The sequence below is a fragment of the Sminthopsis crassicaudata genome, chromosome 1 (genome assembly GCF_048593235.1).
Source record: "Sminthopsis crassicaudata isolate SCR6 chromosome 1, ASM4859323v1, whole genome shotgun sequence".
Taxonomy (NCBI): domain Eukaryota; kingdom Metazoa; phylum Chordata; class Mammalia; order Dasyuromorphia; family Dasyuridae; genus Sminthopsis; species Sminthopsis crassicaudata.
In genome coordinates this window covers 218,767,199-218,780,723 of record NC_133617.1, presented here as the reverse complement: position 1 = coordinate 218,780,723, position 13,525 = coordinate 218,767,199, and the positions used below count along the sequence as shown (strand labels likewise).

At 34.0% G+C, this 13,525-nt stretch overlaps 1 protein-coding gene across 1 annotated transcript in view; it reads right to left on the bottom strand.

Moving 5' to 3' along the window:
• SPIRE1 (spire type actin nucleation factor 1) overlaps nucleotides 1-13,525 on the bottom strand; it is a 167,414-nt gene that overhangs the window by 94,254 nt on the left and 59,635 nt on the right. Inside the window, 2 exon segments of the mRNA XM_074274672.1 lie at nucleotides 4,063-4,080; nucleotides 4,082-4,294. Of these exon segments, the coding sequence (XP_074130773.1) occupies nucleotides 4,063-4,080; nucleotides 4,082-4,294 (231 nt within the window).

The window sequence follows — 13,525 nt, the reverse complement described above, 5'->3', positions numbered from 1 at the left end:
TACATAACCTCAACTGAGCCTTCAATTTGGCCTTCCTAATCATTTTATTACCTCACTCACTAAACCATTTTATCCCTCCTCAAACTTCCTTGTATTCGAATGACTTGGTGGTTTCATCAGCTCCTATGAATTCAATTATCCTTTCTATGTAAATAATTCTCAGATATATTTGCCTTGATCTAACCTCTCTCCTGACCTCCAATCTTCTATCACCAGTGAAGAAAGCACTGGACCTCAATTTCAGGAACTATCATTCAAATCTGTAAATTTAACTTCTGATTCAGTTTCCTCCTCTGTAAAATGGGAAGAATAATACCTAACTTACAAGATAGTTCAATTCTACTTTGAAAACACATCATCTAACCTCTTTGTAATCTTTCTAAAGTATCGATCTGCTCATATTATCCCCATAGTTAATCAATTCCCATGACTTGCCACTACCATCAGGATCAAAAAGAAAATCTGATTGGTTTTTATAACCTTTCATAATCTAGCACCTTGCAGAATTTCCATTTTTTTCACGTCTATCTCTCTTCCATGTATCCTATCATATAGTGACATTGGCCTCTGCTGTTTTCTTGCTGTTGTTTTTTTGCACAAGGCATTCCATCTTCTAACATTGCATGTTTTCATTGACAATATTTGTTGGTCTTGAATTTTCTACCATCTCATTGGCTCAGCTAAAAGTCTATATTCTGCAAGAAGCCTTTCCAAATTCCTGGCTTTCTCTCCAAGATCATCTACAGTTTATCTTGTATATCTTGCTTGTACGTGGTTGTTTGCATTTAGTTCCTCCAGTGTCTTGGAACATACTATGAACTTAATAAATCATTTCACTTTTTTTCTTAAATGCCCTTGGACTGACTGCATGACATAAAACTAAGCTTTCTTTTAACTGATTTTATTCTCCACTGCTTTTGTCTCTTTTATGGAAAGCTACTGCTCACACTCTTCCAACATCTTTCATAAGATTTCACAAACAAGTAAATATTCTTCATTGGATGCTATTTCTTTAAATTTTGACCAAAAAAAAAAAAAAAAAAAAAAAGAGGTTAAATGACTAAGATGCCTTTTTAGTTCCCTAATCTCCTTGGCAACAACCAGTTAAATTTTTTGTCTAAAATTATTATAATCAGCAAGGGTGTCCTTTTCCCATCCATTATTTGCTATGAGCATTTCTTGCTATATTTTCTCATCAGTAACTTCCATTCCTGAGTCCCTGGATAGTCTATTAGGTTAGTTTATGCTTTATCTTTAAGGGCCCCAAGCATCAATGCCATTTCCTGCTTGCTCCTTCTCCTTTTCACTTTTTTTTCTTTACTTATTTCTTCCATATTAGAATATGAGCTAGCTGAGAAGAAGCTGAGGGGACTCAGATTCCACTTCTGACACTTTTTAACTGGGTGAACCGGAATATGTAATTTTACCTTTTTTAAACCTCAGTTTCTAGTTTGATTTGATTTTGATATCTGATTCAGAATATCTCCAACATCAATAATAGGATACTTCCTATCAAAAAATCAATTGTTAGGATCTTTCTCAATGTTCACCATGTCCATGTTATCTAGGACCTCAATTCTTTTCTCAAAGTAAGGATTCTGTGCAGTTTTTGGCCTCTCTCATTCTGTATTTCTGACTAACTTTACAGCATTTTTTAAATCATCTTTATTATTAATTTATCTAAATATATGCTGATTTAATGGAGAGGGTCCTATTAAGTTCTTCATAGAACTTCTTCATGCTCTGCACTAGATCTGCTATATATTGGTTTTTGTTTTTTGGTCTGGTTTGGTTTGGAATTTCAATGCTAGGCTTTCTGACAAGTGCTATTCTCAAGCAATGCAATGCAAGATGGCCAGTGTCTCATGAAAGTCTGCTGTTGCTATTAGTTTGCCATTTCCTTCTCCAACTTACTTTACAAACGATGAAACTGAGGCAAAGAGAGTTAAATAACTTTCTTTAGGTCATATAATTAGTGTCTGAGCCCAAATCTGAACTCAGGAAGAAGAATTTTCCTGAAGCCAGACTGCATTTTATTTACAATATGCCACCTAGCTGCCTATGAGCTCTCTTACATAGCAGCATTTTCTTTATGGAAAGTGAGCCTGTTTCATACATGCAATTTAGCTCCTCCAATAGTATGGCCACTCACTTGGAAAAGGATTATATAGGGATTTCACATTTAGAGTGTTAGTAGCTAAGTTAACATTCATAAGATTTTCAAAAGGTCTAAAAATTGTGTAATTCCTCTGCCCCTATTTCCAGAAGAAGAATGCATAAACCTAAGCATCAACTATCCTTGTTAATGGGTTGCCGCAGGCCAAGGAATCATCACTAAAGGACTAGACTACTACTGAAGAGTTTCTCCATAATTATACTAGATTCATCCTATTGTCACAATAACACAAATTTTTTTCAGTATGGTAGTATCTGCAAGATCTTAGACTTTACAGGCACAGTCTTTGATAAATTAGAGTAAAATGTTAAAATGTTAAAATGAGGCAACAAAGTATTTTTAATTATTTCACAATGTAGCATAATTTGTTTATCCATTCTTCAATTGCTGTACATAGTATCAAACTATTGAACAATTTTTTCTTACATAAATACAATAGTTATCAACATTATCTATAGAAAGGTCCTTTTTTCCTTTTACTATTTTGGGGATAATATGCTTAGCAAAGAAATTGCTAGATCAGAAGTTATATACACTGCCTATGTTCTCCAAAATATTTTCATCAAGGCATATTTTCATCAGTGTAAAATAAAGGCCTTTTACAAGATTCTGATTTCAAAGTGACAACCTAAATAACTAAATCCAACATTCAGATATTAGGTAAGAGTCAGAAACGTGTCTTCTCTTCATCAGTATATGACCCTACTCCACAGTCCCTTCAGGCTCCTTTCACTTCTTTATCACTCCTATTATGAAAAATGGAAGAGGCTTTGGAAAACTCTGTGGCTCATAATTTGCTATTCCAATTCTTAATCGGTTTGGTCTCAAGTCCAGGCAGAAACACAAAAAACAAACTAAGAAATTTCTTGTTTATCATATTAGATAATTATTCTATTTCTTTGGTTTTTGATTCAAGATCAGGGAGATAAAAGATATAGGCAGAGTTCTCTGCATTCACAGTAACTACAGTTTGGCCACCTGTTGCTAAATCTCTGCAAAGTAAAAGAACAAATTTAGGCAGGGTGGGGTGCTATTAGGAACATAAGATGATATTTGGATCTGAGAAAGAAAGATAAGCACAGGTGCTGGGAACAAAGGCATCAATAGGAATTCAAATCCATGGGCAAAAAGTAGTATATGAGTAGCTCTCAAAACAATTTTTTCTTTAATTAAAAAAAATTAGCTGAAAGGGTGTGAGAAGAGAAAAATCAGACCTCAGTGGATTAACTCCTACAGAAAAAGAATCACAAAATGCTTTCATATGTCAATTATAAACTACTGTTAAAAACACTAGTCCCACAATTCTTCAGCAGATCTCCCTGTTAATCCTTATGACAAACTGGGAACTAATTATGTCCAATGCTGCTCATTTAAGTAACTGGAACTCAATTAACTAATAACATTAAGTAGACTTGTCTTTAAAAAGTCAACATTTCTAGTCCAGAAATGATCTTTGATCAAAACTTGTGACCTCAATGTTAAAGTTGTCACTTTCAAGAATGTTGGATAACCAAAGTAAAATTTACTGAAGGGAAGCCAAGAGAACAGTTTTGTTAAGCTTGCAATTTAAGCTTAGCTTAAGTACAAGAAGTAATATGAATCTCAGAACTATCATTTCCTTGGTAAAATGGAAAAGAGTAAGAATAAATAAAAAGGTCACTAAATAAAAATTTCCTGACAGTAAAATACCACAGCATTATATGTGTTGTCTGATCACTTGCTTCAATTACAGTTGTAAATATATTATTAAATATATTAAAGCCCATAAATATATTAATCTAAGACAACATGGCCTACAGTAGCAAGTCATGGAGACTGAAAACATCCAGAAAGCTTAATGATGACAGTTCTCTCAGAGATCAAAGCTTAAAGTAAAATTACTATACCTTCATGACATCTTTATAATGATCGAATGATTGAGATTTTTCTCTTATCATCATCTTCATCCATGACTTCATCTGCAGCCTCATAACCTTCATCATTACTACCATCAGCTTCCACAGTATTGGCCATATGGTCAATGAGCTGTTCTAAGGGAGGACTTAGTTCCCTTTCTTCATTCTCCTTCAAACCATAGTCCAGTGCTTTATAAATGATAATTCCCAGGGATTCAATAACCTATGATCAGAAAAAAGGAAAAGATGATTAGAATAGTTTCACAACATTGTCCAAATTTTTTTTTTTAACCACAAAAATATTTACCCTCCAAACCTTTATTTCTGTTGAAGGTACCACCATTCTTCTAATCACCTTGGTTCACAACCTTGAGATGTATTTTAAAATGAGCTATATTTAATTATTTAATTAGTATGATACTCACATAGAAACAAAATATTACATAATGAGGTAAGAAATTCAGCATCTCAGGAAAAATAAAGGAAGACCCATTTGTGCATTTAGTCCATAGATTTAACTAAATGCACAAATGGGTCTTCCTTTAATCTATGGACTCCTCAGAGTGCTCCTTAGTTAAACCTTTATAATAACTCTTGCAACTATCTACTTCTCATGTTTCAGGTGCTCATCACTTCTTACCTAGATTATTGTAGTACTCTCAACCCTCTCCTCTTCTTCAATTCATTCACACAGCAGTAAGAGTGGTCTTCCTATAGCAGAAGTCTAACCAAATAAATTCCCCTGCTCCATAAACTCCAGTATTCCTTTTCATTATTGCTAGGATCAAATATAAATTTCCCATTTAAAGTCTTTTACAATTTAGCTCCAATCTACTCTTCCAGTCTTTACTTTACAGTTCAGGCTTTCTTGATGTTCCTCATATGACACTCTACCTCCTGTCGGTGTCATTGCACTGGCTTTTCTTAAAGCTTAGGTGCTCTCCATTCTCTTCTCTTCAAGTCCCTCACTTCTTTCAACTTTCAGCTCTATCTCTACCTTCTATATAAAAACTTTTCTTATCCCCAAGTGCTATTGTTCTCTATCATTATTATTTTTTAAATTTTATTCTCCATACTTTGCATGTATATATATATATATATATATATATATATAACCTTATTCAATCAGAATTAAGCTCACTGGTGTATGGAACTTTTTTTATCTCTTATCTTTTTAACTCTTTTTATCCTGGTATATGGTTGGCAGTCAAACACTTATTGATTCATTTATCTATTTCCCATTTTCTAGTGTCAAGAGCTTTTTTGAATAAAATAAATTAAAGGAGGATGGGAGAGAGGAAATGGGAGGGAAGGGAATGAACCTGAATAAAACAAAGAGGAGCATTGTGGAATGAGGAAGAGGAGAAAGAAAGTTGTGTTACATAATGAGGATGTGCAAGAACATATGAATCAAAATAAGAAAAAAATAATAAGGGAAGCAGCTGACACCAGAATCTCACTCCCACCTTAACTAGTCAAAGAGAAGAATACACACACAAACACACACACACACACACACACACACACACACACACACACATAGTTGGATACAAAAATACATCTCACTCAATAGAGAAATAGAAGGAAGAATTAGTGGAAAGAGTTTAAGGAAAAGATTGGTTTTCAACCAAAACAAACTTGAAGGATATGTCAATATTTATAGCTGTTTTTGAGGTGGCAAAGAATAGGAATCAGAGAAGTACACATAAATTAGCAAACAGATAAGTAAATTATGGCATATGGATGTGATGGAATGTTATATAAAGGAAATGGGTTCAGAGAAAACCAGGAACACTTCCATGAATTTGTATAGAGTGAAGTAAATAGAAAGAAAAGAACAACTTATACAATGACAGCAATATGGTAAGACAAACTTTGAAAGAATTAGGAACTTTTGCTCCCTCTAGAGAGAGCTGAAAGTAGAATCAGACAAAACAAGTTTTTTGGACAAGACCAACGTGGAAATCTGTTTTGCTTGACTATATATGTTTAAAGTAGTTTTTATTTTCTTTCATTCTCCTTTGGGAGAGAGAGTAGGGAAAAAAAGGAAGGAAGGCAGGGAAGGAAAAGAAAAAAGAAAGGTTTTTATAAAGCACTTACTAGACAACAGATACTATGCTAAGTACTCATTTGATGCTTATAACAATCCTGGGAAGTAAGTGATAATTTTACAATTTAGAGAGCTAAGGCAGGCAGATGTTAAATGACCTACCCAGTATCACACAGCTAATTGTTATCTAAGGTGAGATTTTATTTCATATTCATGTCAATATTTTATATTCATATTTCATGAAAAAGAAGGGGAAATGAGGGAAAGGGCAGTAAGAAAGAATAGATACATATGAAAGGAAAAGAAGGAAATTATTGCTATTTATTTGTTAAATAGAATGCATCTGAGATTCAAAGGAAAATCCAAGAAAATCCAATATTTGAGAGCATAAAAGGTTTGCAAAGACTCAGTTGTTATAAACTAATTCAGACAAGATTAGAAGGGAAGCAATAATAAACTGGAAAAACATTTTTACATTCAAAGGTTCTGATAAAGGACTCATTTTTAAAATATATACAGAATTGACTCAAATTGATAAAGGGTCAAAGGATATGAACAGACAATTTTCAGATTAAGAAATTAAAACTATTTGTAAGTCATATAGGTGTATTGTAGGTGCTCCGAATCACTATTGATTAGAGAAACGTAAATTAAGACAACTCTGAGATACCACTACACACTTGTCAGATTGGCTAAAATGACAGGAAAAGATAATGATCAATGTTCGAGGGGATATGGGAAAACTGAGTCACTGATACATTGTTGGTGGAATCATGGACAGACCCATCCATTCTGCAACTATGCTCAAAACATTATCAAACTCTGCATACCCTTTGATCCAACAGTATTTCTACAAAACCTTAAAGAAGGGAAAGGGATCCACATGAGCAAAAAATATTTCTGGCAGCCCTTTTTGTAGTGGCAAGAAATGGGAAACTGCCCATCAATTGGAGAATGGCTAAATTATGGTATATGAATTTATGGAATATTATTGTTCTGTAAGAAATGACTAATAGGATGATTTCAGAGAGGACTGGAAAGACTTAAATGAATTGATGCTAAGTGAAATGAGTAGAACCAGGAGATCATTACACATGGCAACAAGACTATACAATTATCAATTCTGATGGACATGGCTCTCTTCAACAATGAGATGATTCAAACCATTTCCACTTGCTCAGTGATGAAGAGAGCCATCTACACGCAGAGAGAGGACCATGGTAACTGAGTGTGGACCACAACATAACATTCTCACTCTCTCTAACAGAGATTATTGTTTGCTTGCATTTTGTTTTCTTTTGCAGTTATTTTTTTCTTGCTTCTTGACCTGATTTTTCTTGTGAAGCAAGATAACTATAAATATGTATTTTAATATGGATTATGTATATAAAATAATATGTATTTTAACATATTTAATGTGGACTATAGGGGAGCAGGTGGGGGGAAGGGGAGGAAAATTTGGACCAGAAGGATTTGCAAGGGTCAATGTTGCAAAATTACCCATGCAAATGTTTTGTAAATAAAAAGCTTTAATAAAAAAATTTAAATTTTAAAAAAGACTCAACTGTTATTTATTATAAAGAGATTTAACAGTTCAAAACTATTCAAACCTATTCATTATCCAGTTTATAAAGAAAATTTTTTTCTGTGCATGTGTGAAACTAAGAATTTAAAACTTACTCTTGAAAGCCTTGAAATCCTTTCTGGGAATTAAGTTACTAGCATTATCTAAAGGGAACCCATAAAGAGATTTTGATCAGTCAATATTAAGTTTATCAAATTTTAAACTCCTTATCATAGCTAATCCAAAGTCTCTTCTTCTTCCTCACTGTTCATCTATTATCCCCCCAGTGCTCTTTAATTCCTGCCTATTTGCAGCTTTCTCCCTTCTATACTTGACATCAGCTTCTCAGAATAACCAAAGCATTATCTTCACATATTACCTTTAGAAAAAACTCCTCTTTCTAACCTGGAGATTAGCTGTCTGAAGCTAAAGTAATAACATCCACTGATCTGTTAAGGGAAAAAAAAAAGTATTCCCCTAAAAAAAAAAAAAAAAAAAAAAAAAATGGAAGCTTAAAAAGAAAACATTAAGTTGGCTGAATCCATGAAATTTTTTTAAAAAGTGTATTTATTCACCAATAAATATTTATTGAATACTCTACTAATTTTAAGATATATGGCTAAGTTTATGCAAAGTTAGCATTCCTGGACTACCACAGAGGGCAACTGGGCATCTGTCCTTTGGTACTGAGTAATCTTCACTTCATGTACTTTTTTTTTTTTTAAAGCAAAAGATTAGTAATTTGATCAATAACTTACCAAACTTGGCGATTGAAGAATAAAAGAATTCCCTTAGTCTGCTTTGTGACCAGTTTGATTCTATTGGACTTAGAATACTTTAAACCATAACAGTTGATTCTATTGGACTTTAAACAATAAGGAATTTCCAAGAAGGAGACAAAAACCAAGAAAAGCAACTTTAAACCTCAAAAAATTCAACCACATAAATGCCTTAGAAAGCCTGAGATTGCTACAACATTTTAATATTTAAGCTCATACACAGAAAGAAAAGAAGTACAGTTCCATTCCAATGGCACTATATGACCAAGTAGAACCATCTAGCTTCTGTAACAGACTTCTTGACTTTTTGACAGTATGCTCTCCTTGTTTCAAGGACTTCTTATATCACTCATTGAACCATAGCCCTAGACTGTTTTTATATCACTTTCATTCCCAGAATTAAACTATCAGAGTCTCTGAGTCACCTAATATTTTCTTATTTTAAAGATGAGAAAACTGAGTTTCAGCATATAACTTGCCATAGTCAGGTAGTAGTTAGAAAGCAAGAATTTAGATGCAGATCATCATCAAAATCTATTGTTCTTCCCTTCATACCATGGCTCTTGTTGTATTAATTCCACTAGAGTGTACTACCAGTAACTATTTTACTTCTTTCAATACGCCAAAGATCTATGATTTCATTGGTATGTGTGGGTTACTCCTATATTAATACAGTTTGCAACCCTCTTCCATGTTTCTAACAAATTCTCCAAAAACAAAAAATAAAACTATCAGCTATTTGCTTTCTAATTTTAAGTTCATCTAGGCTTTTCCTTAGATGCTAGATATACAACTCATAAGCCCTTGCAGCCTAGTAGAGTATACTAGAACTTGCAGTCAAGAGACTGGGCACAGAGATATATATGAGCATACAAAATCTAGAATTGTATTCACATATAAGACCATTTAAACTAAAAATTCTCACATCCATTTCCCTTACAAAAGTACTCAAAGTAAAAATTATTCAAATATGAAGCACAAATGGCCCATCTCCTGTAGTAATCAAGGACAGTTGCTGCAACAGAATCTTAACCTCAAGTTTAGGCTCAAATATCTCTCATCTAAAATGTCAACATTTCCCTATTTTCCATCACTGATTGTCATTGATGATACTACCAAATCCCAAATTCAACACATATAACCTACCATCACTACTAGTATGAAATAATAGCAATAACTAACAACATTTATGAGAAGGTAGGTGGTATAAAGTGCCAGACCTGGTGTCAAAGACTCATTTTCTTGAATCTGGCTTCAGACATTTAATTAACAGCTATGTGACCCTGTGCCTCAGTTTCCTCACCTGTAGCTCAACTTGAGCTAGAGAAGGAAATAACAAATCAATCCAGTATCTTTGCCAAGAAAACCCCAAATGAAGTTACTAAGAGTAGGACATAAGTGAACAAGAACAAAAATCTATATATGACACATCGAGACAAGGCACTTTTCAAATCACTATAAAAATCTGACATTTTTTCCCCTATTGTCTTTATGTCAACCTTGCCATTTTCATGGGTACTATCATAGCCAAGATACTCATCAGCTTATATACACAATAGGTCTCATGGCCTCTAGCTTCTCAAATTCCCCATCCATTTTATATATGTGTTTAAACTACCTAGCTCAAAAATTTTCATTATGCCCTCTCCTGCTCAAAAACTTGTCCCTTCTCTGAAAACCTAAACTTCCAAATTTAGTCTTCAGTTTAAACTACCAACTTCTCTATAATTTCATTTCCTTTGCCTTCTTCAAAGAAGAACTCAAAGGTTATGTCATTCAAAAGTCTGATGATTAACCCCCAAAGACCACTCTTTCAACATTTAGATATTTGTATCATAATTCACTACTTACTTACTTACAATTCTTTGATAAATACTCCCCTCATATCCAACTATCCATATCCAAATAACAGAGGTTGCATATCCTTCACATTAAAAAAAATTTAATTATTAAACATCAGTCTGATTTCAGAAAAATCTGGAAAAACTTACATGAACTGATGCTGAGTGAAATAAGTATAACTAAGAGAATATTGCACACAGTAATAAGATTATGTGATGATTAACTGTGATTCAAGGCAATTCCAATAGATCTGGGTTGGAAAATGCCATCTGCATCCAGATGGATGGAGACCAAATATAAATCAAAGCCTCGTATCTTTATTTTTTTTTTCTTACTCAAGGTTTTTTTCTTTGTTGCTTTTTTTTTTTTTTTGTTTGGTTTGGTTTTTTTGCTGAGGTAATTGGGGTTAAGTGACTTGCCCAGGTTCACACAGCTGTAAGTGTTTGAGGCCACATTTGAACTCAGGTCCTCCTGAGCCACCTAGCTGCCCCTCTTTTTGGTTTGATTTTCTTTCCACAACATGATAAATATGGAAATATGTTTAAAAGCATAACACATATTTAACCCATATCAGATTACTTGTTATTTTGGGGAAGGGAGATAAGAGAAGAAAGGAGAACAATTTGGAAAACAATATTACAAAAGTAAATGCTGAAAACTATCTTAATATGTAACAAGCAACACCTTTCTCATTCTCGTCTTATTGCTACTGCCAAAAAAGAAAAAGAAAAACAAAGTCCTTGCTACAAATACACATAATAAAGGAAAATACATTGCCTATGTCCAAAATCACAAGTACCATTCTATGAAATCACCTCTCTCTCAGAAAGTGGGTAGCATTCTAAATCATAGGTTATCTGGAATTGTGGTTGATTACCATATTGATCAAAGGACTTAAGTCTTTCAAAAACTGTTCATTTTTACAATGTCATTGTTCTGGCTGTGCTCACTGTGTCAATTCAAATGATACTCCTTTCCCTCACCCTTTTCTTCTTTAGATTTCTTGAACTTGACATTATATGACCTAATAAGTTTCTCCCACCCCATTTCTTTCTTTCTCTTGAATTCTTCTCTCTTCCTTTCAATCTTTCCATTCTTCTTTTAAGATCATCAAAACAAAATCTCTCCCAGAATTCCCATTCCCTTTGCTTCCCTCTATGACCCTTGCTTACATTAGGATTTTCATGTTATCATTCTTCCTCCCCATTAGAATATAAACATCCTAAAGTCTCAAAATGTCTTTTCTAATTATTCTTGTATATGCCTTTTTAACGTTTCTCATTACTGATATTCCTTGAAAATGGTAGCTATGTGATCCTTACAATGGTTCCTCAGTACTTGAATTCTTTCTGGCTATTTGTGTGGAATTTTTGCTCTGATCTGGAAACTCTGGATTTTTGTTATACTATTTAATCTTGGGAATTTCTTTTAGGAGGCCATCAAGGAATCTTTCTACCTTTATTTGCCTTCTGTTTCCAAGAGCCAAAATACTGTAAAAGAAATCTAATGATGAACTGTGATGGGCTTTGCTCTTCTCAAGAATGTGGTGGTGGTTCAAGGCAATTTCAATAAACCTGAGAAAAAACTGTGGAGACTATATATGGATCAAAGCATGGTATTTTTATCTTTTAGGTTTTTTTTTTTCTTTCTCATAGTTTTTTCCCCTTTTGATCTGATTTTCCTTGCACAACATGACAAATAGGAAAATGTTCTAAAAGATTGCACATATCAAATTGTTTGCTATCTTGGTGGGGGGAGAAAAATTTTACAAAAATAAATGTTGAAAACTATCTTTATATATACTTAGAAAAATAAAATATTATTTTATAAAGAAATTTATCTAGGCTCTTATTTTGGCAATGAAGCTCAGGGAATGTGATGATTATTTAAATTTTCTTTTTTTCAATTCATTTTTCAAGTCAGCAATTTTGCTATGAGCTATCTTTTCTTCTAATTTTTTCACTTTTTTGACCTCTGGCATAAGGGAGTTCCTTTTAGGAAGACACAGGATTTCCCTATTAATCCTTGCTTTCTACAACTGGACTCACAGTGACATCCATATTCTCTAGTGTGGGGGGCGGCTATCCATAAGTGGCCAGTTAATGTCCAGGGAAATGTCTGGAGGTTAATCAGAGACAACAGGAAAACTCAGATGCTGAGAATATGTACAACCTGGAAAACAGTTCAATGTAAAGCTATTGCATGCAAGAGAGGAAAGAACAGGGAGAGAGAAAAAAAGAACCAGACATACAATTCAAGCATATACATTAACAGGGAGAAGAGAGATATAAGTTCATTCAGTAGGAAAAGCCATGCTTCAGTTAGAAGGGAGGGCAGCTAGGTGGTGCAGTGGATAGAGCACCAGCCCTTAAGTCAGGAGGACCTGAGCTCACAGCTGGCCTCAGACACTTCCTAGCTGTATGATCCTGGGCAAATGTTCAAACTGGAAGGGAGAAGTACTCTTCTGAAGGAATTTTTTCTGAGAGTGAAGTTCTTATACTTTAGAACTAGATCAATTTGCATTTCAGTAGTCAAGGTAAAATATTATTTGAGGAGAGGGATTGAGAGAAAAAAAAAAGCTACTATTAGACACAATATTATTTTGGGAGGATTGCAGCTCAGGGAGAAAAATCAAGCTGTTAGACAAAATCTTTATTTGAAGGATTCAGCTATACCAACCTTTCTAAAATATTATTGTAAATACTTTTTCATAAGTATGCTCTATAAACTTCCTCTTAAGAGGAAATTGTCATGGTTATTTCAAGACCACCAGGCCCAATTGTATAACTTTTATCTCAAAACTTCCTTTTGGTCCATTCAGACCCCCAGTCTGTTAGATAAATAAGGTTCTGGACCTCTTGTGTGAAACTGTTTATTCACTCCTCAGCTTTCATTTCTTTTCCAAATCTTCCCTCTTTATCTTTTTTGTTGTTGCTGTTGCTTAATCATTCTGCTCAGGGCATTTGTTGGCCTAACTTTAAGCTTTTTCACAGTTGAGTCTTTGATTCTGGCCCTTCTGGGAAACCCTCCTGATCTGCTGCACTGGGTCATAGTTCACCATCAGCTCATGATCTGGACCATACCACACTCAGGGCTCTGAGCGCTTAGCACACATTCCTCACTTTTGGCTTGGGCATACAGGCTATTGATCAAATTCAGAGTTCTGGATGCTGAGTCTAAACTTCAGGCCCCTCTGAACTGCTGGCTTGGGCATGGAAC